Genomic DNA, 26,050 nt, shown 5'->3' on the forward strand with positions numbered 1-26,050 from the left:
CCCACCAACTACGGGAGAGGAGTGCTGGTAACCCCCACACTTGAGACCAGGACGCTGAAGGCTGCGTGGAAGGATGAAGTGGAATAATCCTGGTAGGGATGTGATCTAGCTTTCAATCACTGTAAATCACCCGAAATTGGATTAAGGTAATCCTGGATTAAGAGCATTCCTAGGTTCCTTCTTAAAGCAAACATAATTCCTCTCCAGAGAAAGATAATATTTTATAAACCTCAAATCACTACTACAATTTTTTTCAAATAACAATGCCTGGCACAAAATAAAAAATAAATAAATACCCGGGTATCATGGCGACAGATGGGAGCTACACTTGTAGTGAGCACAGCATAATGTATAGTATATTGAATCACTATGTTGTACACCTGAAACTAATGTAACATGTGTGAACTGTATAAAACAAATTTTAAAAACCCAGGTATTTAAAGAGATAAGACTACATGCACAAAAACAGCAACAAAATCAGCAGGGAAAGAAACAACAGAAACAAATCTGGAGGCTTCTGAATACAGGAGCTTTGGGACACAGGCTTAAAAATAACTGTGCCAAAGACCAAAGGTCAACAGGAGAGCTGAAAATATTAAAAGGGACAGAACAGAGTCTTTTTTTTTTTTCCTAGAATTTCCAAATAGAATTAGGCATTTTCTAGAATTAGGAAACTGTGGGCTGACTCCTGCTCATGGAGAGAGGTTTTTGAGATCATCCTCATCTAAATCCCATGAAAAGGGTTCTCCTCAAGACAGAGTAGAGAGAAGGAATGCTGTGCCACCAAGAACAGTCACTGTCCACCAGAGGGCTTCATGACAGTGACAGTGGATGATAGCTAACACAACCAAACAGGGGACCTGTCAACTTTCAGAAAGTTTCCAAATTAAACGCATCCTTAGTAAAGAACTTTTGTAAAAAAAAAAAAAAAAAAAAAAAAAAAAACTTTTGTGACCTACATTTTCCTCTATGCTCGGCCATGTTTTTTTCTTGCTCGGCCATGTTCCCACCCCCATCCCTCCACCCCCACAAATACCCCTGCACAGCCCCTGCTTTTCTGTGTTTTTGTCTCTGGAAATCCCAGACCCCATCTGCTCTTCATGGTTCTGCACTCAAAACCTAAGCTCCCACCACTTTCCCACTGAGTCATCCGGTGGAAGGAGCTTCTGAGTCAGCAGATGGGTTGATGGAACAAGCCCCTAGGCTCCCCCCAAACCCATCCAAAGACCTGAAGTTGCTTCCTCACCTCTGGAAATAACAGGACACATTTCTACTTCTTCCTTCCCCTCCCCTTTCTCCCTCACCTTCCCTCTACTGCCTCACACCCACCAATGGACACAAGGCATGAAAGGGACCAGAGAGCTTTTGGGGGGGAGGGGTGCGCGCTGTGAGCCTATACCATTTAGGCTTACAGAGACAATCTCCTCCCATCTCCCAAGGGAAGGAAAACCCACAGGGCTATGGTTGAGAAGAAAGGGGACTGGGTCCCCCAGGCCACCAGTTGGGGTCATAAAGCTCCTCAGCATGATGTCGAAGGTTATTTACCCAGTGATTAGGTATGATCCACCAAGTAAAATCAGTTATTTGTGGAGTATATGTGAACCTACACACATTTTATTATTTATTTTTAAAGATTTTATTTATTTATTCATGAGAATACACAGAGAGGAGAGAGAGAGGGGCAGAGACACAGGCAGAAGGAGAAACAGGGTCCATGCAGGGAGCCCGACATGGGACTCGATCCCAGGTCTCCAGGATCATGCCCTGGGTGGAAGGCGGCACTAAACCACTGAGCCACCTGGGCTGCCCCCTACACACATTTTAAATGTAGTCAAATATTTTGCATTCTGGGGCACCTGGGGGGCTCAGTCCATTAAGCATCTGACTCTTGATTTCGGCTCAGGTCACGATCTCAGGGTTGTGAAGTCAAGTTCCGTGTTGGGCTCCATGCTTGGCGTGGAACCTGCTTAACTCTCTCTCTCTCTCTCTCTCTCTCTCCTTCCACCCCTCCTCCTCTTCTCTCTCTCAAAAATAAAAAACCAACTCAGGTGGTGTTATAAATATATATTTATTGCAAAAACACCTATATAGAGGTGTATACAGAGCTAAAATTAAAGGACCTCTTCACTCCCACTCATGACTCATTCCTAGTCCCCACAGGATTTGTTTCTAACAACAACAACAGCCTTCTCTTGTATGTACATATATACACGTGTATTTATCTCCATCTGTACCCAGGACGCTACTGTACCCGAGGCATATCACAGTGTGTTTACTCATTCCTTTAGAGAAGTTCCAGTTACTGCACTATCTAGGCTACAACAGAAAAATCACTTTTAACTCTGTCATCTACTGCCATACAACAAACCACCTCAAAACTTAGTGACTTCAAAGACAAAAAACTCACCATTTAGTTCATGATTCTGTAGTTCAGCTGTGCAGTTCTGATCGGGGCCAGCTGGCTCATCCCAGTAGCCAGTTGGTGGGTGAGCTGGAGCTCTCATTCACATATGGCAGGTTGGCAGCTGGTAGGGGTAAGGGCCCTTGGCTGTACCAGCTTGTCCCAGCTCTACGTGGTCCAGCAGCCTAGCCCAGCCTCGCCACATGATGACCTCAGGGTTCCTAGCAGCAAAAGCTGCCAAGCTTCCCAACCAGTGCTCTGGTCTTCCACCCACATCACATTTGCTAATGTCCCATTGGCCAAAACAAATCACATGACCAAGCCCAGATTCTAGAGTAGTCGAGAAATGGACTCACTTCTTGATGGGAGAGGATAATCGTATTGCAAAGGAGTGTATGGACTGGGTGGGTGGGAATTTGTAGCCTATTTAAGCCACGAGGCTCCTTGAGGGCATGTGCAGGGCACCTGGGAATTCCTAGGGATGTCTCTCCTAGAAGCTCTATCATTTGGTCAGAAGGGCAAGTAGCTCCAATGTCTAGAGGGAAAGCACACCCCTTTACAGGACCTTTGTCCTCTGGAAGTTTAAGGGAAAAGGTCTTCCCTCAAGAGCAAGACCTCAGGAGAGAAGGCTGACAGGAGTTCTGGGTCTGAGAGGTGGTGGATCCCGGGACCTGGTCTGGGGCAGCTAAGATGGGAACAGAAGGGGCAAAGAGTTGCATCTTACGATCCTAAGAGACGGGCACTTAACAACTAGGGAGTGGATTATCCTTGCTCAGCTGCCTCTGCAGGTGAGCTAATTTAAGGGCTAACTTGATTAAGTGGGACAAGAAAAGGTGACTATTTTCACACCAAGACTATAGAGTCTATACTAATTATACATATTTTAGTTGTTATCTAATCATCAAAACGTGTCCTAATGTGTTAACTTTGAGAAATTTGCCAAACTGTTCACTTAACAATCTGCACACTTTTCTATGTTGTCTATTTTAATTAAAAGTCTGTATTTTTAAGAACTGCCCCAGGTTGAATATTAACCGCGTGAAGGACACGTGGACTTTTTGTGGTGTTGTCAAGACAAGACCGACCTGGAGCCAGGTGACTTGAGTTGCAGTCCTCATGCTGCCACTAACTAGTTCCGGCCTGAGATAAACCGCCGAGCTTCTCTGAGCCAGAGTTGTTCACCTGTGAAGTGAGGGATTATAAATTTAGCTAAAACCCACTTAATCTACTGTGATCCACCTCCTTTTTTTTTAAGTACCTACTAGGCCTGCAGGACATGTTGGAGGACAAGATAGATAGGTGTCCTGCCCTGGTGGGACTTACAAAACAGACACAAATAAACAAGCAGAAACTGCCCGGGATCTGTGCCATCTCCTGAGAGGAGCAGCAGAGGGGTAAAAGGGTGTTGGGGGAGCCTGGTGGAAATCATGACAGATGAGCGTTAGCCAGGTGAAACACAGGGAAAGGCAGACGGGAGCAGGAACAGCATGCTCCAAGTCCTCAGAGGAGAGATGGCACGGGGCATTCAAGGAGCACAAAGACCTTGGGTAGAACCTGAACACCGAAGTGGGTAAAGATCTCACAAGACACAGCTGGAGAGGCAGGGGCCGTGGCTTACTAAGTCAGCCTATGCCTAAACCCCAGCTGACCCATCCACCTCCAGAAGTCCCTGACAGGACAGAGCCCTGAAACACACCCTAAGGGCCTCTTCCCTACAAACAGGCCTTCCTCTCCTCATTAAACTCACCCTGGGAAATGCAGCAAGACTTCGCACCCCATGGCCAGCCCCTCCTGCAAGTCCAAGGCCCGATGCATTGTCAACAGTTCCTTGTGGCGAAGGATGAAACACTAATCCAGAAAGCAAAGAGAGACCCTGGCTGTAGCTCGTCTGCTCACAGGTGCACCTCCACACTTCCCCTGCATAGATCATTCCTATTATAGGGTCAGCTGGCACTTACTCAGCTGCTCATTTGCTAAAAGCCACTGGGATGATACGGAGCTAACAAGTGGAGGGGAGTCCCATCCAACAAGCAGTTTACAATCAACCTCCCACTTCCTTCTCAGGCCATAAATACACTTGAGTACTTCTTATCTATACCTTTAAATCTCTTTTTTGGGGACGCCTGGGTGGCTCAGGGGTTGAGTGTCTGCCTTTGGCTCAGGGTGTGATCCCGGGATCCAGGTTCGAGTCCCATATCGGGCTCCTTGTGGGAGGCCTGCTTCTCCCTCTGCCTGTGTCTCTGCCTCTGTGTGTGTGTGTCATAAATAAATAAAAATCCCTTTTTTCTCAATCCCACTGATTTTTTGGATCACTGACAAGCTTTGAAAGAGGCATCCACAGGGCCGCCCCCATCCACGAACTGTTCCTGCAATTCCGACTAATTCCAAGACAGCGGACAATCACAGATGTAAACAGATAATGCAGTCGGGACAATGTGCCAGGAGCTGGTCCAGGTTTTTACTATGTTAACTCATTGAGCCCTCGTGACTGGCCTGTAAGATCGGTGGGGAGGATTCCAGCGCCCACCTCATGGGCATGTCAGGAGGATCCCATACTGCTCCCATTTTACAGATGGGGAGACTGAGGCACGGAGAAGCGAGGTGTCCCGGGTCAGGCGGCTGGTCAGGATCCAGGCCAGGATTTAAACCCAAGGAGCCCCGCTCCTTGAACCATGCCCTTACCCGTTTTACTAACGCCACCAGGGCCAGGGAGGAGGGCGGGAGACGGGGGCCCCGCTGCGGCCGGGCGACCCCACTTCCACATCCACCCCGAAGCCTGCACCCCCAGCCAAAGGCCGGCGACGGGGGTGCCCGGGCGGGCACGTTCCTGCAGGCGCACGCTGGCTCTGGCTCGGGCACTCCCGGCGGCTCTGCCAGACCTCCGGGGGCCCCGACTGCTGGCTAACGCGCTCCCCGGAGCCTGCCGGCCTGCCTTCCCCCTCTCCGGCCCCGCACGCAGACCCGCAACGCAGGCCGGTGGGACGCCCAGCCTCTTCTGCCCTCCTGGGCCTTTTCTTCTCAGGCGTTGCCCCAGCTTGGCCTTTTCCTCTTGGAGGACCCAAAGGAACACAAAGCGCTGAAGGATGAGCACACGTCCACCCTGTGCCTGAAGGGGCCTGTCCAGTCCAGTCACCAAGAACCCCTAGTGTGTCCCCAGGCCTCGGCCACCCCCTGTGGCACAGCGGCGCACCTGAAACCTTGGCGCCTCGGGTGTCTCCTTCAAGGCGCATGCTGTGCCCTGAAAGTTTGTGGCCTCCCCAAATTCCAGAGGTTGACATCCTAATCCTGGGGCTGCTTACAGGTGGAGGTGGGGCCCTGGTCCGATGGGGGAGGAGAGGCCAGAGAGCCCACCCGACTCCACTGTGCTCACACGACTCACGGGAAAGGCCAAGCAGCCGCCTGCAAGCCGGGACGAGGGCTCGCCCCAGAAACCAAATTCACTGGCTCCTTGGTCATGACTTCTGGCCTCTACAACTGCGAGAAGACGCATTTCTGTCGTCTCGGTCGGCCAGTCTGTGGTGTTGGGCGACGGCAGCCCTGGCCACCGATACAGGCGGTCGTCAGCCTTCCTTTGTCCCTTAGAGATTGAAAGGGGTGGAGGCAACAGGGCCGTACAGCCGGGCTTGAGCTCAAAACAACTAGTGAGAAGATGTGAAACCAGGGAGGAGAGAGCAGGGGGCTTTAGGGACTTGGGGGTAGAGGCAAGTGTCGGCTGCGGCACCTTTCCCAAGGCCGGCTCTGCTGCATGCATAGCAACCAGGGATAGCACTGGATGTAAAATTTTTTTTTTAATTTATTTATGATAGTCACAGAGAGAGAGAGAGAGGCAGAGACACAGGCAGAGGGAGAAGCAGGCTCCATGCACCAGGGAGCCCGACGTGGGATTCGATCCCGGGTCTCCAGGATCGCGCCCTGGGCCAAAGGCAGGCGCCAAACAGCTGTGCCACCCAGGGATCCCTGGATGTAAAATATTAAAGGGAAAGATAAAGTGGATGTCGCTGCCAATTAAGAGGCATTAAACATGCTCTCAGAAATCATCTTGCAAAAGGAGCTTGTAGGAAAGGAGGGGGACCTGACATTTACGGAGATTGCCCTCATAGCTGATTGTCACGGTCGGAACGCTTGTGTGCCCCCTAAAGTCTTCTGGGGAAATACTACATCAAGCCCAACACGGTGGAATCAGGAGGTCAGGGCTTTGGGAGGAGGTGCTTGGGCCCTGAGGGGGGGGGTGCTTGTGAAGGGGATTCCTGTTCTTCTAAAAGACCCCACAGAGCCCTCTTCCCCTTCCACCCCCCGAAGAGAGAGCAAAAACAAAAACAAAACCCAGAGGTCTATGAACCTGGAAGCAGGCCCTCACCAGACACCAAATCTGCCACCACCTGGATGGTGGACTTCCAAGTTTCTAGAACCGTGAGAAATAAAGGCCTGCTGTTTCTAAGCCACCCAGTGGGTGGTTATTTGGTTATCGCAGCCTGAATGGACTAAGACACTAACGCAGCCGGGCTCATTCGTCGCCAGCCCTCCTCAAGGCTGTGTGGTTCTTTGTGCTCGTCCCTCCACCATGAATGAGAGCCACGCTTAGTTTAAAAAAAGCATTCTGAGGGGACCCCGATGCTTTCTTTCTGGACTGAGAGCTGCCTACCAAAATATCCTGCAGGCGAGTGTTTGCACTGGGCAAAAAAATCCTCTCTTGCTCTCTCAGAGTGGATGCATTCATGTCAGTTTTCAGAGCGACAATGCTACATAGAAAGAGAAACCATATTCCAGATGATGACAACAACTACCTAGGACGCTACTGTTGGTGGGGAAAAAAGCTAAGTGGACTTAGCACTGGAAGCACATGAAAACATTTTACAGATTGTAAAAGTAACATTATTTTCTAAACGAAACTATGTGATTCTAAAAGGAAAGTACAAGGGGCACCTGGGTGGCTCGGTCGGTTAAGCGACCGACTCCTGATTTTGGCTCAGGTCGTGATCTCAGGGTCCTGGGATTGAGCCCCACATCCAGCTCCACGCTCAGCGGGGAGTCTGCTCCTCTCCCTGGCCCTCAGCTCCCCCCACCGCCCTCGCTCTCCTGTGCACGTGCTCTCTTTCAGGTAAATAACGGAGTCCTTTTTTAAAAATAAAATAAAAAATAAAAAAAAAAAGGAGAGTAAAATATAAGATTAGTCCTCCATAAGAAAAGATGTTAATAACATACGTATAAAAATAATAATTCAGGGGATCCCTGGGTGGCGCAGCGGTTTAGCGCCTGCCTTTGGCCCAGGGCGCGATCCTGGAGACCTGGGATCGAATCCCACGTCGGGCTCCGGGTGCATGGAGCCTGCTTCTCCCTCTGCCTGTGTCTCTGCCTCTCTCTCTCTCTCTCTCTCTGTGTGACTATCATAAATAAATAAATAAATTTAAAATAATAATAATAATAATAATTCAGTTGCATCTCAAGATAGCCCCGTGAATTAGGCAGATCAGAACTCTCAGATCAAGGCGCCGAGGCTGAACAAGCTCAGAGTCCGTTAGTGAGGGGTGACGGTGTCTGGTTGTCCAAGCCCAGGCTCACAATTTCCGAGAGCACCTGGAGAGGGCGGGGGTGGGGGTACAATCATGGCCCGGTGCCGTCTTGTCTCTGATCAGCCCAAACAGAGAATGATGTTCCATTAAGGGGAAATCAACTTTTTTTTTTTGCAGAGTAAATGGATCCAAGGGAAGAGAGTCTTAAGACTTTCAAAAAGGCCTTCGCAAAGGCTCTAAATAGGGCTGACTTAAAAATGAATTCAGTAGGGGCGCCTGGGTGGCTCAGTGGTTGAGCCTCTGCCTTTGGCTCTGGGCCTGATCCCAGGGATCGAGTCCCCAATCGGGCTCCCCGCAGGAGGCCTGCCTCTCCCTCTGCCTGAGCCTCTGCCTCTCTCCTTATCTCTCATAAATAAATAAATAAAATGTTTTTAAAAATATATGAATTCACTACGCCACTGAGAAAACGCTGTGACCGTGGGTGTACCGAGCTGAAGGCAGGCAACTCAGAATAAGCACCAGCACTTTGACCCTTGCCCTCTCCTCCTCCCCCAGCTCCCCCGCCCCCCACGTCCTCATTTCCATTCCGCTTGCCTCCCCTGGAACAAGTCACCTCCCCATGTACCCGTAGCTGGCGAATTTCATGACCTCTAAGGTCCCTTCCAGCATCGAAATGCTTTTATTGCCCAGAAAAGGGTTGGGCTTTTTTTTTTTTTTAAATACCACTTATCCTATTTGTGCCTCGACCTCTCTACCGCACTCCCCTGTGCCAGCCCTCTTTCCTGCCCTGAGCCTGCTGGCAGGCTTTCGCATGTTTTTGACCTCCTCTCCAAACACCCGCATTTTACCCTTCCTTCCAGAACAGCTCAACTATCTTCTCTCATCTGTACCAACTGCTCTGCTAGCCTACGAGGTCCCTCCTTCTTCTCACAATTTTCTGTGGATTTTTTTTCTCTGATTCTCTGGAGTGCTTGGGCGGTCTTGTGCCTTCACCTGCCCCGGTCTGTCCCAGTGCCCCATAGCTGGCCAGACTCCTGCCCAAGGTGCAGGTGCTGTCCTGTCAACACCATGGCCCAGCCCCCAGCAGAGGGCTAGCTCATAGAGCTTGTTAAATATTTGTCATATTGCGCAGTGATTCCAGATACCTAACTTCTCACTTCCTGCTCCCTTGAGAGCCCTGTGAGTACAAGTCTTCTGGGCTGGAAAGCTCATAATGGAAGTCCCTGCAGCAGGAACTGACCCAGTATTCACAGCTAGGTCTCGTTATTACCACAAGCTGGTCTGACACAGCCAGGCCATTTCGTTTTTCCTGTTGGACAGAAACATTCTGGAAGAATAACAGCCTCAGACAAGATGCTGTAGACTGAGGGACACCTGGGGGGCTCAGTCGGTTAAGTGTCTTCCTTCGGCTCGGGCCCTGACCCCAGGGTCCTCGGATGGGGCCCAGCATCAATCCTGGGATCCTCGCACTGAGCTCTGCGCTCAACAGGGAGTCTGCTTCTCCCTCTCCCTCTCCCCCTCTCCCCTGTTCACACTCTCTCTCAAGTTAATAAATACAATCTTCCAAAAAAAAAAAAAAAAAAGCCATGGACTGAATCTGTCCTCTTAAAATTCTTATGCTGAAACCTAATTTCCATTGTGATGGTATTTGGTGGTGAGGCCTTTGGGAGGTGATTAGGTCACAAGGGGAGAGTCCTCATGAATAGGATTAGGGCTCTTCTAAAAGAGGCCCCTAGGGGTTCCCGTGTTCCTTCTGCCGTCTGAGGACGGAGGTGCAGGGACATGTGGGAACCAGGAAGCAGCTTCTCACTAGATCCACATCAAGCCAGCCTGATCTTGTTCTTCTCAGCCTCTAGCACTGTGAGAATAAATTTCCGTTGCTTCTAAACCCTCCTGTTTATGGTATTTTGATACAGCAGCCCAAACTAAGTAAAACACTACTCTGACACCAGGATAAAATTGCAATTAAACAAAGCCACTTGGTAATTTTGTCTAATCACAAAAATAAGGTCACTGAGCCACCACAAACTACTACCCCCACTGTCTGACAGCGTCCGATTCAGAGCAAAACCTGGCTTGTTTAGACCTTCTCCCAAATCATCTAACCGAGTCTAACCATCCTCACCCTATAGGTTCTTTCCACCATGCTCTTCCTAAGACACCTGGCTGTAATTGGTGACAACCTATTTAACTCTGGGTGTGTTCCCAGGGTGGTCTTTGGCCGAATGCACAGATGGTGATAGGCTCCCATTTCACATTCACTGATATCCACAAACATTTTAGGGGTAAAGTAGTATTATTCCCACCAATTTACCCCCAGAGAAACTGACGGTGAACGTGGTCAACTGATTTAACAGAGATCACATCCGGAGACTTCTAGGCCTAACCCTGCTCACTTAATGCAGGGGTCAGGCCCCACCCTTGGAACAACACCCAATGGCCTCAGCCACAGGGAATCTCGGTTTGCGCTCCCCTGTTCCCCTGCCTTACAAGTGAAGTCAAACAGCAAAAGCCCAATTCATCCCACCAGGAACATTTCTCAGACTTGAGAGGCTTTAAAAGGAAGCTGAGGGACACCTGGGTGGCTCAGCGGTTGAGCGTCTGCCTTTGGCTCAGGGCATGATCCGGGGGTCCAGGGATCAAGTCCCACATCAGGTTTCCTGCATGGAGCCTGCTTCTGCCTCTTTCTCTCCTCTCTCTCTCTCTTTCTCTGTCTCTCATGAATAAATAAATAAAATCATAAGAGAAAAAAAAAAAGGAAGCTGAACTCTGCAGTGAAGATGTGTGTTCCAATCTGGGTGGTAAGTGAGTGGACGTCCCTTACATATTATTCTGTACACAAATGTTTTGTGTGTGTACACATATTTTACAAAAGTGCAATGAACTGAAAGCAAAGCCCCCAGGAAGACACAGGTGGTACCAGGCCTCGCAACTAGAGCGAAGCACCCATCTCAGGCACAAGACTGGAAGGGTACAAAAATCTCATTAATTGGAAAAAAAAATCTCATTAATTGGGGGCACCGGGATGGCTCAGAGGTTGAGCATCTGCCTTCGGCTCAGGTGGTGACCCCAGGGTCCTGGGATCGAATCCTGCGTTGGGCTCCCTGCAGGGAGCCTGCTTCTCCCTCTGCCTGTGTCACTGATGAATGAATAAAAAACATCTTTTTTTTTTTTTAAATCTCATTAATCAAGATAAATGCAATTAAAAAATCAAGTTGCCAAACTACGGGGCCGGGACCTCCTTTTGTAATAAAGTTTGATTGTGAGTTCCCAGCAGCAGGTGCCTACTCAAAACCCAAAATAGCAGGTGGCCTGGGGGGGGTATCCCCAGGAGCCCCCGCCTGCACACCCACCCGCTGGGAGGCGCAGCGAGGACCCGGAGCCCGGGAGAGAAGGGGAGAGAAGGGGAGAGAAGGAGAGAGAAGCCGGGGGGCCCACGGCGAGGGGGTCCTGCCCCTTTAAAACCGGGGGCTCAGGCGCAGACGGGCGTTGCCCAGGGAGACAGACACACCCGGCCTGCGCGCTCTGGGCCGCCCAGGTCGGGAGGCTGCGCTGGCCACTGCGCTAGCGGCAGCCCTGCTCCCCGCAGCCATGGCCAACCTGTACTCGAGTCCTGGCTTCAGAAAGCCGGAGGAGGAGGGCCGGGAGGGGGAAGAGGAGGAGGAGGAGGACGTGGAGGAGGACGTGGAGGAGAGGGAGGAGGGGGGGGAGGAGGAGGAAGAGGAGGTGGAGGAGGAGGAGGACGTAGAGGTGGTGGAGGACGTGGAGGAGGAGGAGAAGGAGGAGGTGGAGGTGGTGGAGGATGTAGAGGTGGAGGTGGAGGAGGAGGAGGTGGAGGAGGAGGAGGTGGAGGTGGAGGAGGTGGAGGAGGTGGAGGTGGAGGAGGTGGAAGAGGTGGAAGAGGTGGAAGAGGTGGAGGAGGTGGAGGTGGAGGAGGTGGAGGTGGAGGAGGTGGAGACGCAGCAGAAGGTGGAGTTGGTGGAGGCTGCAGAGAGGACGCTGGAGGCGCACGGGGTGTTCAGCGATGCGTACCTCTGGGGGGCCGCGGCCTTCGGGGACAGCAGCGTCGAGGGCTCCGAGCCCCTCCTGCCCCGCCTGGCCAGCGTCGCCAGCCCCAGCCTGAGCCCGACGCCTCCGCTCAGCGCGTCGCCCAGCGGGTCCTGGAGCGAGACGCCGAGCAGCAGCGCGGGGTCCAGCACCTGGTCCCAGAGAAGTAGGGGCCCCGCGCCCCCCGCGCCCCCGCATCCCCCGCCCCGCCCCAGTCCCGCCCGCTCCCGAGTTAGGGCGTCAGGGAAGCGCCTGGTGCACCTGCAGGCCCGGTGCCCGCCCCGGTCGGGAGGCCGCGCTGGCCACTGCGCTAGCGCAGTTGTTTCGAGGATTCTCCACCTCCCAGGACTGACATTGCTGTCGGGACCGAGGTTGGAAGATGGCCTGCCTCTGGCCCCGAGCCCCCCCCCCCCCCAAATCCGCTTTGTAAGCATCAAAAAATGTCCTCAGATGTTGCCAGAGGTCTCCTGGGGCCCGAGGCCTAGGGAGGGGGGCACAACTTGGCCTTTTGTGAACCGCTGATTCAGAGGCAGGGGCTACATCTTTTGATGTCTCCTTCAACAGATTTTCCTAAAATATTTCAGACATTTCGGAAAGACCTGCCTGGAATGAATTTAGATCGGTAAGAAAATGTTTTGTTTTCTTATTATTTTTTTGAAGCTGGTGTTGGTTACCTCTTGGATGAACACGTCTGCAAGTAGAGTCAAATGATCCGGGGCTCTTATAACGAATTTATTTATCCACAAAGGTTTTTTTGGAAAAACCATGCTGTTAGACACTTCGGAGATTGAGACGAGGTCCCTTGTCCATCTACCTGCGGACGTGGCCCGTCCACTTAATATAACATGAAATGATAACACTGTGCCAGGGGTACAGGAACAAGGGCTGTGAACATTCGAGGTGGAGGGCTCTGCTGGCTGAGACAATGATCAGAGACGCCTTCCGTGAAGGACACTGGAAATTTCGGTCTCCCCCTCCCTTTTTCTTACTATTGTTATTGCTATTAGCCCTCAGGCACAGGAAGACACCAGAGAAATACTTTTTGGAACATCTTTATGAATCTTCCCTGAAATCTCACAGCAAACCTGAGTCCACAATCTTGAATGACCATTCACCTAAGCTTTGCTTTCACAAGCAACTTTTAAATTCTTAAGCATGAGGAGGGCTGTTCTGTCCTTTTAATTCAACTTTTTAAGAAAAAAGTAACATGCACATGGTTAAGTATGAAAGGATACAAAGGCATAAAATTAAAAATCTCCATGCCCTTCTTCATCACCACAGCCCCAATCCCCAGTTAACATATTGCTAACAGTTTGTTTCTATTATAATTTTATTTTTAAGTAATCTCTTCACCCAAGTGGCTCAAACTCACACCTCCGAGGTCAAGGGTGGCATGCCCTACTGATTTTGGCAAGCCAGCCACCCCTCCAATATTATTCTAAACAGCACATTTTCATTCCCTGATTTATCAATTTTTGCCATAATTATAGGCTTCCTACCCATGAAAGATGAGAAATATAACTCATACTAATTCCCCCCCTCTTCATTTTTGGTATTTGTTATTTTTTAGGTTTTCTAGCCTTTAGGACTTTATTTAAACCTCTACTATCTGATTTCTCAACTTTAGCAACTATCTACTAACTCATTATGAAGTTAACACACTAATGCACTTCTACTTTCTTCTATCCTCTCACCCCTTTCTCCCCCAATTAACAACAAATCATACACATTTTATAACAAACTATATTAATGTGTAATATATATTCACACAAAGTCATTATTTTGCCAAGTTTTATTATGTTCATATTATGTTTTTACATAGTTAACTCAGTACAGGTTGATTCTAAAAACTGAAAATCTATCAACAATATAATTTGATGCTGAGAACCCAACAATGTGATTGTATTCGTGCACACTCAAAATATAAAAAAATAATAATAATAAAACAAAAAACACCCAAAATCCTATGTCAGTAAAACTTGCTCCTAAAAGGGAACTTGTCAACTCTCAGTTGTTAAGTGTCTTCAGCTTTCCTGAGCTGGGTTCAGTGGCCACCGTTCCTTGATTCCCATAGTGCTTGCTTGCTTCGATTCCTTCTCTGTTTGCTGGACAAACTCCTCAGGTAATTATCTCATGCAGATCTTGTGGGTAGTCCTGTCTGAAGGTTTCTTCACTTTACCCTCATCCTTAATTAATCACAACCTGGCATAAAAGAATACATTTAAAGCCCCTTTCCTCAGAGCTCAGAGGGCATTGGTTCTTTGACTTCTAGTACTCCGTACTGCTGATCATTCTGAGTCCCAGACACCAGCGATATGGGATTACTTCCTTCCCTTCATTTGTCTCTGTTCTTTCCTTCAGAACCCCTCCTGGATAGCCGTGGCCCCTCTTGGACGGCTTCAAGCTGTTGGGTGTTTATATGATAATATACAGCCCTTGAACAAGAAATCTTACCTTGGTATTCCTATTTGTCATTTCCCAGAAGCCAGGTCTTGTTCTCTGTTTCTGTTCAAATCACTGTTGCTCTTAAATCTCTTTTCAGAGTGCTCAAATAAAAATCAAGTTCTTTTTTGTTCTTCTAAGTTTTTTTTTTTTTTTTCCAGGATTAGTCCTGTTTATCCAGTAGGTAGCCGGGATGGAGTCATTTCTGCAGCTGAGTAGCTCCTCCCAGGGCTGGCCTGGCAGGTTGGGAGCCCTAGTGAGTGGATGGGGGACGTCAGAGCCAGTGGATGGGGGACGTCAGAGCCAGCCTCTGGTGGAGTGTCGGCAGGAAGCAGGCAGGTAGATACCGACTATAACTGGGGTTGGGATGAGGAATGTCGCTGTGTGGTTGGAGTTCTCTGTGAATTTTATTTCTAGGTGGCATGTGCCTTCCTCCTTTCTCATCCGAGCCTATTAGGCAGGTCCTGCGTAACCTCATGCTGTGCTCTGCTTCTCTTTCTGACCTAAAAACTCCTTAGAGACGCTGCCCACTCTGTAGAAAGCAGTTCTTTGGGCTTCATCTGTAAATAAAAACAACTGCCCCTGTATGAGGGGAGAAGAAGGGGTTTGCCTGCCTGGCCCACTGCTTTGAATTAACTTCTCGAACTCCTCCGATGGCAGTCCCAGGTCCCTCCTCTCTGCATTTGGTTGAGCCTGAGCCAGGAACTTCCCAGAAGAACTTTGCTTACCTCTCTTGTCTTGAGCTGTAGTGGTCTGCACTCTGGTTTTCCATCAAACTAAAGCCATTTCTTTTTGTTCCTTAAGGACTTCGGTATTATTTGTCTACGGATGACACCTTTCTTATTTTCCAGGGTTATCTTTTTCATTTGTTTTGTTTGTCTGTGTTATTTCAGGAAGACCTTGGAAAGGAAGGGGAGGAGAGTTGGGTACTCCACTGACATCTTGACCCGAACTTCCTATTGTAGGGGAACATCTCTTTACATGATCAAATTTTTAATTCCTCCTCATAAATCTTGTTAAGAAGATGCTTCTTTTATATTTCAAAGCATTCTCTGGTGAATTTGGTAAGATGGTGTTTTTAAGGAAGTCTGCCCTTAAGAAGCCGTAAAAATGCAATCGATACTGGCTCGCCTAGTTTTTTTCCTGTAAAAATTTGGAAAGGTTTTTTTTTTTTTTTTTTATTGAAGTTCGATTTGCCAGTATACAGTATAACACCCAATGCTCATCTGGTCAAGTGCCCCCCTCAGTGCCCATCACCCACTCACCCCAACCTGTGCCCACCTCTCCTTCCCAACCCTTTGTTCGTTTCCCAGATTTAGGAGCCTTTCATGGTTTGTCTCCCTCTCTAATTTTTCCCACTCCTTTCCTTTATAATCCCTTTCACTATTTATTATATCCCCCGTATGAGTGAGACCATATGATGATTGTCCTTCTCTGATTGACTTACTTCACTCAGCATAATACCCTCCAGTTCATCCACATCAAAGCAAATGGCGGGTATTCATCCTTTCTGATGGCTGAGTAATATTCCACTGTATATAGAGACCACATCTTCTTTATCCAGTCATCTGTCAAAGGACATCAAGGCTACTTCCACAGTTTGGCTACCGTGGACATTGCTGCTGTGAACATTGGGGGGCAGGTGTCCCACTGTTTCACTACATCTGTATCTTTGGGGTAAATACCCAGTAGTGCAATTGGTGGGTCATAGGGCAGTTCTGTTTTTAACTCTTTGAGGAACCTCCACACTATTTTCCAGAGTGGCTGCACCAATTTGCATTCAGTGCAACAGTGCAAGAGGGTTTCACTTTCTGTTTTTTAATTACTTTAATTACTATTGTTTATTACCTTTCTGGTTGAAAATGGGATCAACTGTAGGTGGTGAGATGAATGTGGAGAAACACAGGTTTTGAAGCCGAATAGGTCCAGGCCTCATCTGTATCTGCCACATGCAATTTTTCAGAAGTTCCCTAGAGCCTCAGTTTCCTTGCTGGTAGAAAGAGAATATTAATAGATGCCTTGATTAGTTTTTGTGAATATGAATGAAATAATGTGAGTAAAGCAACTACTCTGAAGGTACTACTGCATAGTAAGTTCTCAGTGTCAATTCTGTTACCCTCAGTCACCTGCCAACTTTACACAGAATTTCAGGAACAAGCTTTGGTGTTGGTTTGAGGAAGGCAAAAAGACCTTGATGAATAAAGTATCGATGTTGCTAACCATTGAATTGGGAAAAAAGCCAAACGTTAAACATTGTCTAGGGATTGCTCTACACCTTAACGCTTGGTCCCTGTAACTTGTCTCTCTGGGAGCTTAGATAAATAGGAATCCCCCAGAGACTTGCACAGGTGGCTTCAGCAGAGCTATTCTTCACTTATTAAAAGACACAGTCATCTCAGAATTAAAACAACCCACTGCCGCAAGATGCCAAGGAACCAAGCATTAAAAAAAGGAAGGTGGAGACCTAAGAAAACTAAAAATAGTAAAAAATAAAAAATAAAAATAAAAAATAAAAAAACGGGGCGGACACAGCCCTAAATCTGACTCATTCATTTGAAAAGGATTTGATAATTTTATAAGATCCAGCAAATTATTTAAAAACCTGAAATTCAAAGAGGCAAAGGAACTTGAAGCAATAATTATTTACTTGTTACCAATTAACAGTCATTTTAACTAGTGAAAGTCCATGTCTGCCTTCCTGTCATGTCAGTGATAATGCAAGTGACTGAACTACTTGTAGAAAGAATACAAATTGTTTGGTTACAATGCATTTAACTTCAACCCTTTAAAAAAAAAGGTTGTATTATTTTTTTTTAACTATTTAATTGAGGCACCTGGCTGGCTTAGTCAGAGGAGCATATGGCTCTTGATCTCAGGGTTGTGCATTTGAGCCCCACACTGGGTATAGAGATTACTTACATAAAATGAGCAAAATGTCTCATTGAAATTCGAGTAAATGTTTAAACACACGCACCGTCACTGCCACCACCAACACACATGCACAGAGAAAGTTGTAGTAATTTATTCCCTACAGGGAAAAATATGGTACTGGGAGCCTCTGGGGCTTAGGAAGGAGTACTTTCCCTATGATGCAAACACACTGTGCCTGACTTTACTGAGAGATAAGAATGGAAGAAAACATTTCAAATAGAAACCACGATCTTCTCATGTAGGTGCGTTGACCGTTAAAATGTGCTATATTTGGAAGAACTGCTAACAACTACATAGGTATACTCAAAACTAACACTTTGTCTAAACTTCAGGACTATGTATCACACTTTGTATCCAGGAATTCCAACATCAGTGCAAACAGAAGAAAGCTGGCTTCAAGAACTTTCTGGCAGAAGGCAGAGGAGTGAGTAGTTTGATTTCTTAGCTTTAACTGGGAGATAGGCTTGCACATTGGAATGAGCATGGTGGTAAGAGGTGGTGGGAGAGCCGGGTTTGAATCCCAGCCCAACGCAAACTGACATGGAGATGCCAGGGCATGAAATCTTAGCTCCAAGGAGTCTCAGAATCTTCATGTGTCGGTAATAAGAATAATACCTCAGTCACAGAATTGTTATGAAGATCAAAATGAGATTAAATATTTAAACTCTTTGGCCCCTAGTCTGTAATAAATGCCAACATTTATGTTCTCCATTATATCTTGATACATAGCTTCATTTTTTATTAAGAAGTGATATGCACTTCTGTTTCTAAATGTCAACCATTAGGAAATAAACAATACAAAAATTAAAATTGTAATTTATCCCAGGGTAAGTAATTATGAATAGCCTTTCCTTTTACCTTTTCTGTTTGTTTTATATTATGTCACTTATTCATCAGATGCTTGTTGAGCACCTTAGCACATGCCAAGCGCCTGTCATTGTCCAAACCCTGTTCTAGGAAAATGGCGATGGAGAAAAACAAAACCCCTGTCTTAGTGATCTGGTATTAAAGTGTGGAAGGTAGAGGTGATGGTGAGATAGATAATACATAAAATAAGCAAATATATAGTAGATTAGGCGATAGAAGTGCTGAGAAGAAAAAGCAAAGGAAAGGGACAGGATTTGTTGGGTGGGAGGGGTTCAAGGTTACATAGGGTGCTCAGGGAAATCTTCACTGAGAAGCTAAAATATTTGAGCAAAGGCTTCAAGGAGGTGGGTGAACAAGCCAGGATGATCTCTGGGGGCAGGCATTGGGACTAGCAAGCATCTCCTCCTAGAACCAGGGGACAGTGGGTGTGGCTGCAGCAAGGTAAGTAGGAGGAGAATCTGAGGAGAGAGAGAGCCAAAGGATCAACTGAGAACCAAGCTCATTCAATGGGAACAAAGTGAAAAGATGCTAGAGGGTTTGCCCAGAAGACTGACAAAATCTAACCTAAAAAATGAACCAAATATTAAAAAGTTGTTAATAATCCCCAGATGAACCCACACAGTCAATGTAAATCTGATGGGATTTTTCAATGGCCTCTGACGAGTTGTTTTGTGGCCCTGGCCTAGCAGTGTTAAAAGACAAACAGGCATTTTCAGATTTCTAAGTTTGAGCAAATGTGGATTGAAACAGAGCAGTGCCAGACAGGAGATAGAAGCACTCCCCAGACAGGAGTGAGGCCAGAGCTTTTGACAGAGAAGACACCAGAGCAAAACAAGGAAATTTTTTGATTGGCTATAGTATAGTCTAAAGAGTTGAGTTATTTGGGAAAGCCTGGTTGGCTGTTTTCAGGTTGGCTATTCTTAACTTTGAGGCATTTACAGGAATTGACTATGGCAGATTTCGGTTTGTTTACCGAGGCTACCAAGGAAGGTGCTTGGGCCACCTCGTCTCATGGCCATTGGTCTGCACCAAGCAGGAACCTCGTGAACCTAGATGTGCCTCTCCATTTCTTCCAGGTCTCCTCTCATAGTTTTTCTTTTTCCCATAGAGGACTCACACAGCTCTTACGAGTTTATTCCTAGGAGTTGTAGTTGTACTGATGTAACAATTGGACACTTTTTTCCCGGTTTTATTTTTTTAATTATTGTCAATGCGAAGGAAAATTATTGATTTCTATATATTAAGCTTGTATCTGCCCCCCCTTGCAAAAATTTCTTATCAATTCTAATAGTTTGTAAGGTGAAAGTCTATGAAACAACATTCCCTGTGAGCAATAGGCAACTTTGTCTCTAATTTTTTTTTTACTTAGCAGTGTATCATGGGCATCTTTCCATGCCATGAAAGGTCCACCTGATTCACTGGAACAACTGCACAGTATTCCCTCATACACAGTTATTGTGGCTTATACCTAATAAAACTGATTGCTAGACATTTCAGAGTCGGTTTGGTTTGATGTTTTGAGCTCTCCCCATTAACAAAGAATGCCTTTTTTTTCTGCTTTTTTTTATTTTTTTAAATTTTTATTTATTTATGATAGTTACAGAGAGAGAGAGAGGGAGGCAGAGACACAGGCAGAGGGAGAAGCAGGCTCCATGCACCGGGAGCCCGATGTGGGATTCGATCCCGGGTCTCCGGGATCACGCCCTGGGCCAAAGGCAGGCGCCAAACCGCTGCGCCACCCAGGGATCCCAAAGAATACCTTAATAAAAATCTTTGTACATTCATTTTTTTTTATATACTGTGCTGGTATTTCTGTTGGACAAGATGCCTAAAACTTATTTAAAATGTTTTCAGATACTCCACATAGGAAGGGCATCATTTTCTGAAGCCCACTTATTTCTTCACCCGCAGTCCTTGCTGGCACTGGCTCCGCGAACAACTAGGCCAGCTCCCTTCCTCTACCTCTGTCCTGTTGTAGGTAGATCTAATTGGTTTTCCTATTCCAATTCTATCAGTCTAAATCTTCTAGATGTTTATTCAAAGTTGCTGATGGGTACCTTCCCCATTTCCACCACTGCCCTGGAATCTGCAGAGGAAATAATCCTCATAGTTGAGTTCAGTGTCTTAAACTAGAACCTTCAGCACCCCTCCCCCTGAAAAATCTACACAGTAACAGACATAAGGTAGACAAAGCAGTACTTCAGAAAAGCAGAAAACAAGAGTTGGCAACACAACATTTATAATCAAGCAAGATGTGCATCTCTGCAGTAGTCTAGGACCAGAAAGAAACAAGGAAACACTCTTAAATGTGCTCATCAAGGGTGACTTTCCTCTGGTCCTCATTGTTGATAAAAAGGTTATTTGGAAAAGGCAAAAAAAAAAAAAAAAGTATAAGGTAAAGCAAACACAAATAAGGGTATTTATTTTTCCAAGAGGCATATCTTGTTTTACGTTACGTCGCTTTCCTTCTCTGTCAGAACTGATGACAAACGTGTACTCATTTTTACAGGGAAGAAAACCTCCTCTGTAACTAAGGATACTGAACATGAAAATCTGGCTTCTAAGTTAAGAGGTAAGTGGATGTTTGTAGTTCCCTCCCTTTGAGGGCAAAGGCCAACTGGCCCTGGGGAACCAGCCTGAACTGGACAGCGCCCGCCTCCTCTAGAAAATCCCTCCCCTGAGAATATACTCGAGGACCGAGGACCGGGTGAAAAGGTTTCAGGGCATTTAAACTGTGTGTGTGTGTGTGTGTGTGTCTCTGTGTCTGTGTGAGTATGTGATGGGGTGGTGGGGGTAGTGGGTGACGAGAAAGTAGAGCACACCGTTATAAAAGTTTTAAACTTTCCTTCCAAATTGATGCTTTTCAGAAAAATGGGTAATTAATCCCAAAGAGCGAAAACTGAGTATTTTATGTGAGCTGGAGGTAAGAAATGTTTATCAGTCCAACAGTACTCAGTTTTCATGGTAAATGTCACTTACTCAGACATCAGTTCTCTCTTTTTAAAAACTTAGTTTAAAGAAGACTTCATAACCCTGTTCGAGCCTTCCCTGAGGACCTTGCCGAGCATCGGGCCACCGTCCGTTCTGCAATTCAAAGGAGAGAGCTCCAATTTAGGCATTAGCTTCAAGGTGATTTTTAAATTCATGCTATTTTGAAGTTTTAAAATTTTTGCCTATTAATAAATGATGTAATAAGCCACAGGATGATTTGCCTGGAAGACAGCGAATCTACTTTAAAAAACAAATCGGGCAAAGAGCTCTTTTACCTGGAATAGCACTTAGGGCAGCTGTGTTCCTTTGCTAGGATTGCTGGAACCATCTACCGCCAATGAGATGGTTAAAACCACAGCAACTTACTGTCTCACGGTTCCGAAGGCTAAGAGTTCAAAACCCAGGTATCAGCCAGCCCGGCCTCTAGGGGAGCATCCTTCCTTGCCTCCTCCCCGGCCCCAGTGTGGCCATCCAACCTTGGCCTTCCTCCAGCCCCGTGTTGGCTGTCCCAGCGTTCTCTGCGAGCCTGTGTCCCAATGTCCCTCTTCTCCAAGGACACCAGTCTTCTTGGATTATGACCTAATGATCTCTTATCTGCACTTGGTTCCATCTGCAAAGACCCATAGCTAAACAAAGCCCCATTCACAGGTACCAGAGGTTAGGACTTCAAAATATCTTTTCAGGGGACATGATGCAACCCATCACAGTGGCCACCAAGCCTGGAAACAAAGATGAACATCTGCCATACTTAGTCATCTCAAGTGACCCATTAGTGCCTCTGTCTGGTGGGCGAGGGAAAGGCCATTGTAATAACTCTCACGGGATGGCACACCGCCCCGCTGCCCTGGAGCAGTGAGGGACTGATTGCTGGTATGATTACTTCCAAACCCGGATGGTCTGGCTGTGTGGAGAGAGCTGCACCCCTCCCAGATCGGGGCCCCGTGAATTACTTCCTTTGGGGTATGCTAAAGGTGCAGGCTCCCTCACTGGAAATAAGAGCCGGCCATGGTGTGAGGCAGCAGGCCGCAGACGTGTGTGCAGGGTCAATGGGAGTGCTGTGTGGACCCACCGACGTGCGGCTCATTGCCGCCTTGGGGTGCATTCCACTCTGCAAGTCTAATGAAGGGGTGACACAGTCAATATGTCATGTAGTAGCAGTCAGTGTTTTCCTGTTTATAGTGGTCCAGGTTTCTAAACTCTGGACTCTTCAGGCTGAAATTCTTTTTTTTTTTTTTAAGATTTTATTTATTTATTCATGAGAGACACAGAGAGAGAGAGAGAGAGCGAGAGAGGCAGAGACACAGGCAGAGGGAGAAGCAGGCTCCACGCAGGGAACCCCAGGTGGGACTCAATCCCGGGTCTCCAGGATCAGGCCCTGGGCTGAAGGTGGTGCTAAACCGCTGAGCCACCTGGGCTGCCCTGAAAATCTTTATTCAAACCTAGCTCCTTTCTCTTCCTGAACCATGAAAGCTTGTACCCCAGGAAGTTGCTGGAGTTTTCTTCAGCTGACACCCGGAGACGGTCCTGAACATGGGGAAAGCCCAGTTGCCTTTCTTCCAGGGAGTTGTCCCCGCGCTGGCACCCAGATCTTGGGCAGATGTTTGAGGTCTGCATAGATGGGGCTCTGACGGGTGGCAGCCCCGCCCTATTCGTGGTCTTTAGAAGCACCTCCACCTTGCTACCCCGTAGGGGAAGGGACTGTGGGCTGAGAAGCTAATCACTATGGAAATGGCCTGGCATCAGCACGCTCTCTTTCTGCCTGCTAGGTCACTTGGGAGCCAAACTAGATGTGTCACCACCATCTCTCCCTGACAGGGCTTTACCCGCCCCGCCCCACCCCAAGGGTTCTGCTCTCACCCATGGGCAGTACTTATCTGTGGATAGTTTCGGTAGCCTCAAGATACGGGCCATCACTCCAGAGTGGTGAATGCCTGGCTGCGCTGGCCACCTCAGCCACCCTTTGGCCCCACGGTGGCCATTTTGCCGGGCCCAGAGACTGGCGAACACAGCTGGCCTGGTGGTGTTCATGACCTGCAAGTGCGTGATGAGGGGTTCCCCTGGAGGCCTGTGCTGAGGCTCGGCTGCTTGCCTGCCCAGGAGCCCCTACAGTCACAGCCGTGACCTCAGATCACCCACGTGACCATAGAGAGCGCCTCAAGCCGTGAGCCCCCCAACTCCAAGTCTCCCATTGCTTCCCCTGGTCTCCCCCACACTCCTGAATTACCCTTGCAGCACAGACAGAAGAACTCAGAGCCCCAGCTGGGGCTAAAGTGTGTTATCCTTCGGCGCCTGCAGCTGGTGACACACTGTAACCCCCTCCCCCACAAGGGACTCTGATGTCAACAATAAAGTCACACGTGCAATTTTCTTCTTGCACTCAGGAGGCGTCCTAAGGACCCAGGAGCTCCTTTTGGGCTCAGCTGTGCTCTGGCGAAAGGCACCAGACAGAGGCCCTCAAAATACCACCTCGGCCTCCTCAGGCCTCACCAACCCTTGAACAGAAATAATGTCTCATTACTGGAATATACGGCTCTTCCTGGCTTGGTGCCTTCTGATATAGGATCTCAGCCTCCTGAAAGTTCCCCTGGCAGCTATTTCTGGGAACCCCCAGGGATTCTGACAGTTTGGCACATCCCCCAGCACCCCTGCTCCCCTACTGGACTTTTGCCGGCCCTGCCCTGAGCCCTGACTCCTACTGCTCCCAGAGGCTCGGGCCTCTGTATGGGCCTAATTCATTTTTATTTTCCCCTCTCTGAAGGAAGAAGAGGAGGAAATAGCACTGCAGTGTGAATTTTGTGGGGGCGATCTAAGAACATTTCTTTCCAACATGGATGTTTTCTCTGATGATGATAGCTCGGAACCCACAGGTGTAAGTTCTAAAGCAGGTTTATAGAGGAAATTATGTTATTTTTAAACAAAGGAAGTATTTCCTCCAGCACCTTTCCCTGCACTGCAATTCTTAAAAGAGTTACATGTTAGCTGTTGGGGAAATGCAAATCATAACCACAATGGATTACCGTTTCGTACCCACAATGATGGCCATAATCCAAAAGATGGATAATAACAAGTGCTGGCGAGAATGTAGAGAAACTGGCACTCTCCTATACTTCGAAGGGGGAAGATAATATGGCATAGGCCCTTTGAGAAACCGTCTGGCAATTTCCTGAGAAGTTAAATACATAGTTACATATAGCCCAACAATGACAATCCTAGGTATATGCCCAAGAGGATTGACAACATATATCTACACAAAAACACGTACACAGATGTTTAAAAGTTGGCTGCGGTGATGGTTTCGCACATGTCTGTGAATTCACTAAAACCCAGTGACTTGTACGCTTCGAATGGATGAACTGTAGAGTCTGTGAGCTCCATCTCAAGATCACTGTTACCAGAAAAAAGTCGATAGATGGGTATCCAAATTTCCTTGGCCATTTTTGTTTTTTTTCCCCTCTAGTTATCTTCATCCAGGACTGGTGAGATGAAAATGACCTCTTTGTTTTCCAGGCCTGCTGTTGCAGTTATTCTCAAAATCTGATTGACTACATCTATGAGGAAAAAAAAAAAACCCAAAGCCCTAAAGCTGAATTAATCTGTATTGACCCTCATGCAGCCCACGGCAGTGAAGCTGATAGACTCAAAGCAAAGGAAAAAGCCCTGCGGAGGTAGCCTTTGATATTGAGATGCAGGCCCACTTGAGAGCTTGGGGGGTGGGGAGGAAATTAGAGAGATCCCGAAGGTCCCAGAAAGTCTGTGAACTCACCAATTTAAAGTAGAAATCTACCAACGGCAAACTCTTGGAGCAATTGAGAATTCCCATGTTGGAGAAATTTGTTGACAAAAGAGAGTAGAGACCCATATGTACTGATTACTACATTAACTACCTGATAGAAAAGAATAAAAAATAAATTTAAAAAAAGGGATGGCATTTAGACAGTTAAATTTTGTACTAAAATTCTGTTTTAAGCTTCAAATACCTTTCAGATTTTTTGTCATATTTTTGAATTTTGTAGAAAACAGGAGCGACAAATTGCCAGACAATTTGCAATAATACCAAATGGACCAGTTAATTTTTCTGAAGAAGGTGAGTCTCTCAACACTGATGTTCTAGATCAGTTGTACCTCAGAAAGCTCAGATGTTTGAACAAGACCAAGACAAAAAAAAATATATATATATATATAAAAAATATTTAAATATTTAAAATTAAAATATTTAAAATACTTAAAATGTTTATTCCAGTCAATGCCTCAGTAAAATGGTTCAGAAAATCTGGTGTTTTAGGGACGTCTGGGTAGCTCAGTGGTTGAGCATCTGCCTTTGGCCCAGGGTGTGATCCTGGGGTCCTGGGATCAAGTCCCACATCGGGCTCCCAGCAGGGAGCCTGCTTCTCCCTCTGCCTATGTCTCTGCCTCTTTCTGTGTGTCTCTCATGAATAAATAAATAAAATCTTAAAAAAAAAAAAATCCAGCATTTCAGTCATGTGCCTTTTGAAGTTTTTAGTGTTCAGTTTACTGTGTTATTGATCGAAATAAATTAGCAACATCTGTAGAGCACCTTGCAGAAAGCTGCAAAGAGCTGATGAGTTGCTATAGCATGGGTATATTGGAGGAGCACTGACTTTTAGAATCAGAAGTTTGTATCCTTGCTTTTCTCCCTATAGGCTCCCTATAGTTTGGGGTACATTAGTTAATCTTTCTGAGCATCAGGCTGCTCCTCAACCACTGAGAGACATGGAAAAAATACTTAGAAAACATACATGTTTGTTTTGGTTTAAACTAAATCCCTAGTATAAAGTTCCTTGATATTCAACTATTTCCTACTAAATATAAGGCCACAGCATTCCACATAATGAAAATCACC

The 26,050-nt window shown here is 47.0% G+C and overlaps 1 protein-coding gene and 2 long non-coding RNA genes across 8 annotated transcripts in view; 1 reads left to right on the forward strand and 2 right to left on the reverse strand.

Moving 5' to 3' along the window:
• Positions 1-3,369: 3,369 nt before the first annotated feature.
• Positions 3,370-12,087, reverse strand: LOC144293707 (uncharacterized). Of its 3 annotated transcripts, none has more exons than XR_013360944.1 (3): positions 11,944-12,087; positions 4,149-4,249; positions 3,370-3,583 (listed from the first exon to the last, which is right to left on the reverse strand). It is a non-coding gene; the product is annotated as an uncharacterized LOC144293707 (long non-coding RNA). The 3 variants fall into 3 exon arrangements; XR_013360945.1 differs by lacking the exon at positions 11,944-12,087 and adding an exon at positions 8,843-9,448; XR_013360943.1 differs by lacking the exon at positions 11,944-12,087 and adding an exon at positions 5,781-6,072.
• Positions 11,442-26,050, forward strand: part of ERICH6 (glutamate rich 6) — a 32,087-nt gene continuing 17,478 nt past the window's right edge. Inside the window, exons 1-11 of one of the 3 annotated variants that reach the window (XM_077864707.1) lie at positions 11,442-11,655; positions 11,740-11,772; positions 11,905-12,124; positions 12,523-12,580; positions 17,664-17,755; positions 20,708-20,770; positions 21,066-21,121; positions 21,211-21,327; positions 23,948-24,058; positions 24,697-24,854; positions 25,203-25,273. In XM_077864707.1, coding sequence (XP_077720833.1) covers positions 11,503-11,655; positions 11,740-11,772; positions 11,905-12,124; positions 12,523-12,580; positions 17,664-17,755; positions 20,708-20,770; positions 21,066-21,121; positions 21,211-21,327; positions 23,948-24,058; positions 24,697-24,854; positions 25,203-25,273 — 1,132 coding nt within the window. In that variant the 5' untranslated portion in view covers positions 11,442-11,502. Of the gene's footprint in view, positions 11,656-11,739; positions 11,773-11,904; positions 12,125-12,522; positions 12,581-14,578; positions 14,740-17,663; positions 17,756-20,707; positions 20,771-21,065; positions 21,122-21,210; positions 21,328-23,947; positions 24,059-24,696; positions 24,855-25,202; positions 25,274-26,050 lie in introns of those variants that run through there. The other 2 variants (XM_077864705.1, XM_077864704.1) reach the window with 2 other exon arrangements.
• The window catches only part of LOC144293706 (uncharacterized), a 33,532-nt gene continuing 21,217 nt past the window's right edge, over positions 13,736-26,050 (reverse strand). The window contains exons 2-6 of one of the 2 annotated variants that reach the window (XR_013360941.1): positions 21,465-25,069; positions 21,178-21,282; positions 16,249-16,390; positions 15,848-15,968; positions 13,736-15,543 (exon numbers count right to left, since the gene is read on the reverse strand). This is a non-coding gene — a long non-coding RNA (uncharacterized LOC144293706). Of the gene's footprint in view, positions 15,544-15,847; positions 15,969-16,248; positions 16,391-21,177; positions 21,283-21,464; positions 25,074-26,050 lie in introns of both variants that reach the window. The other variant, XR_013360942.1, reaches the window with a different exon arrangement.

The sequence above is a fragment of the Canis aureus genome, chromosome 22 (assembly GCF_053574225.1).
Source record: "Canis aureus isolate CA01 chromosome 22, VMU_Caureus_v.1.0, whole genome shotgun sequence".
Lineage (NCBI taxonomy): Eukaryota > Metazoa > Chordata > Mammalia > Carnivora > Canidae > Canis > Canis aureus.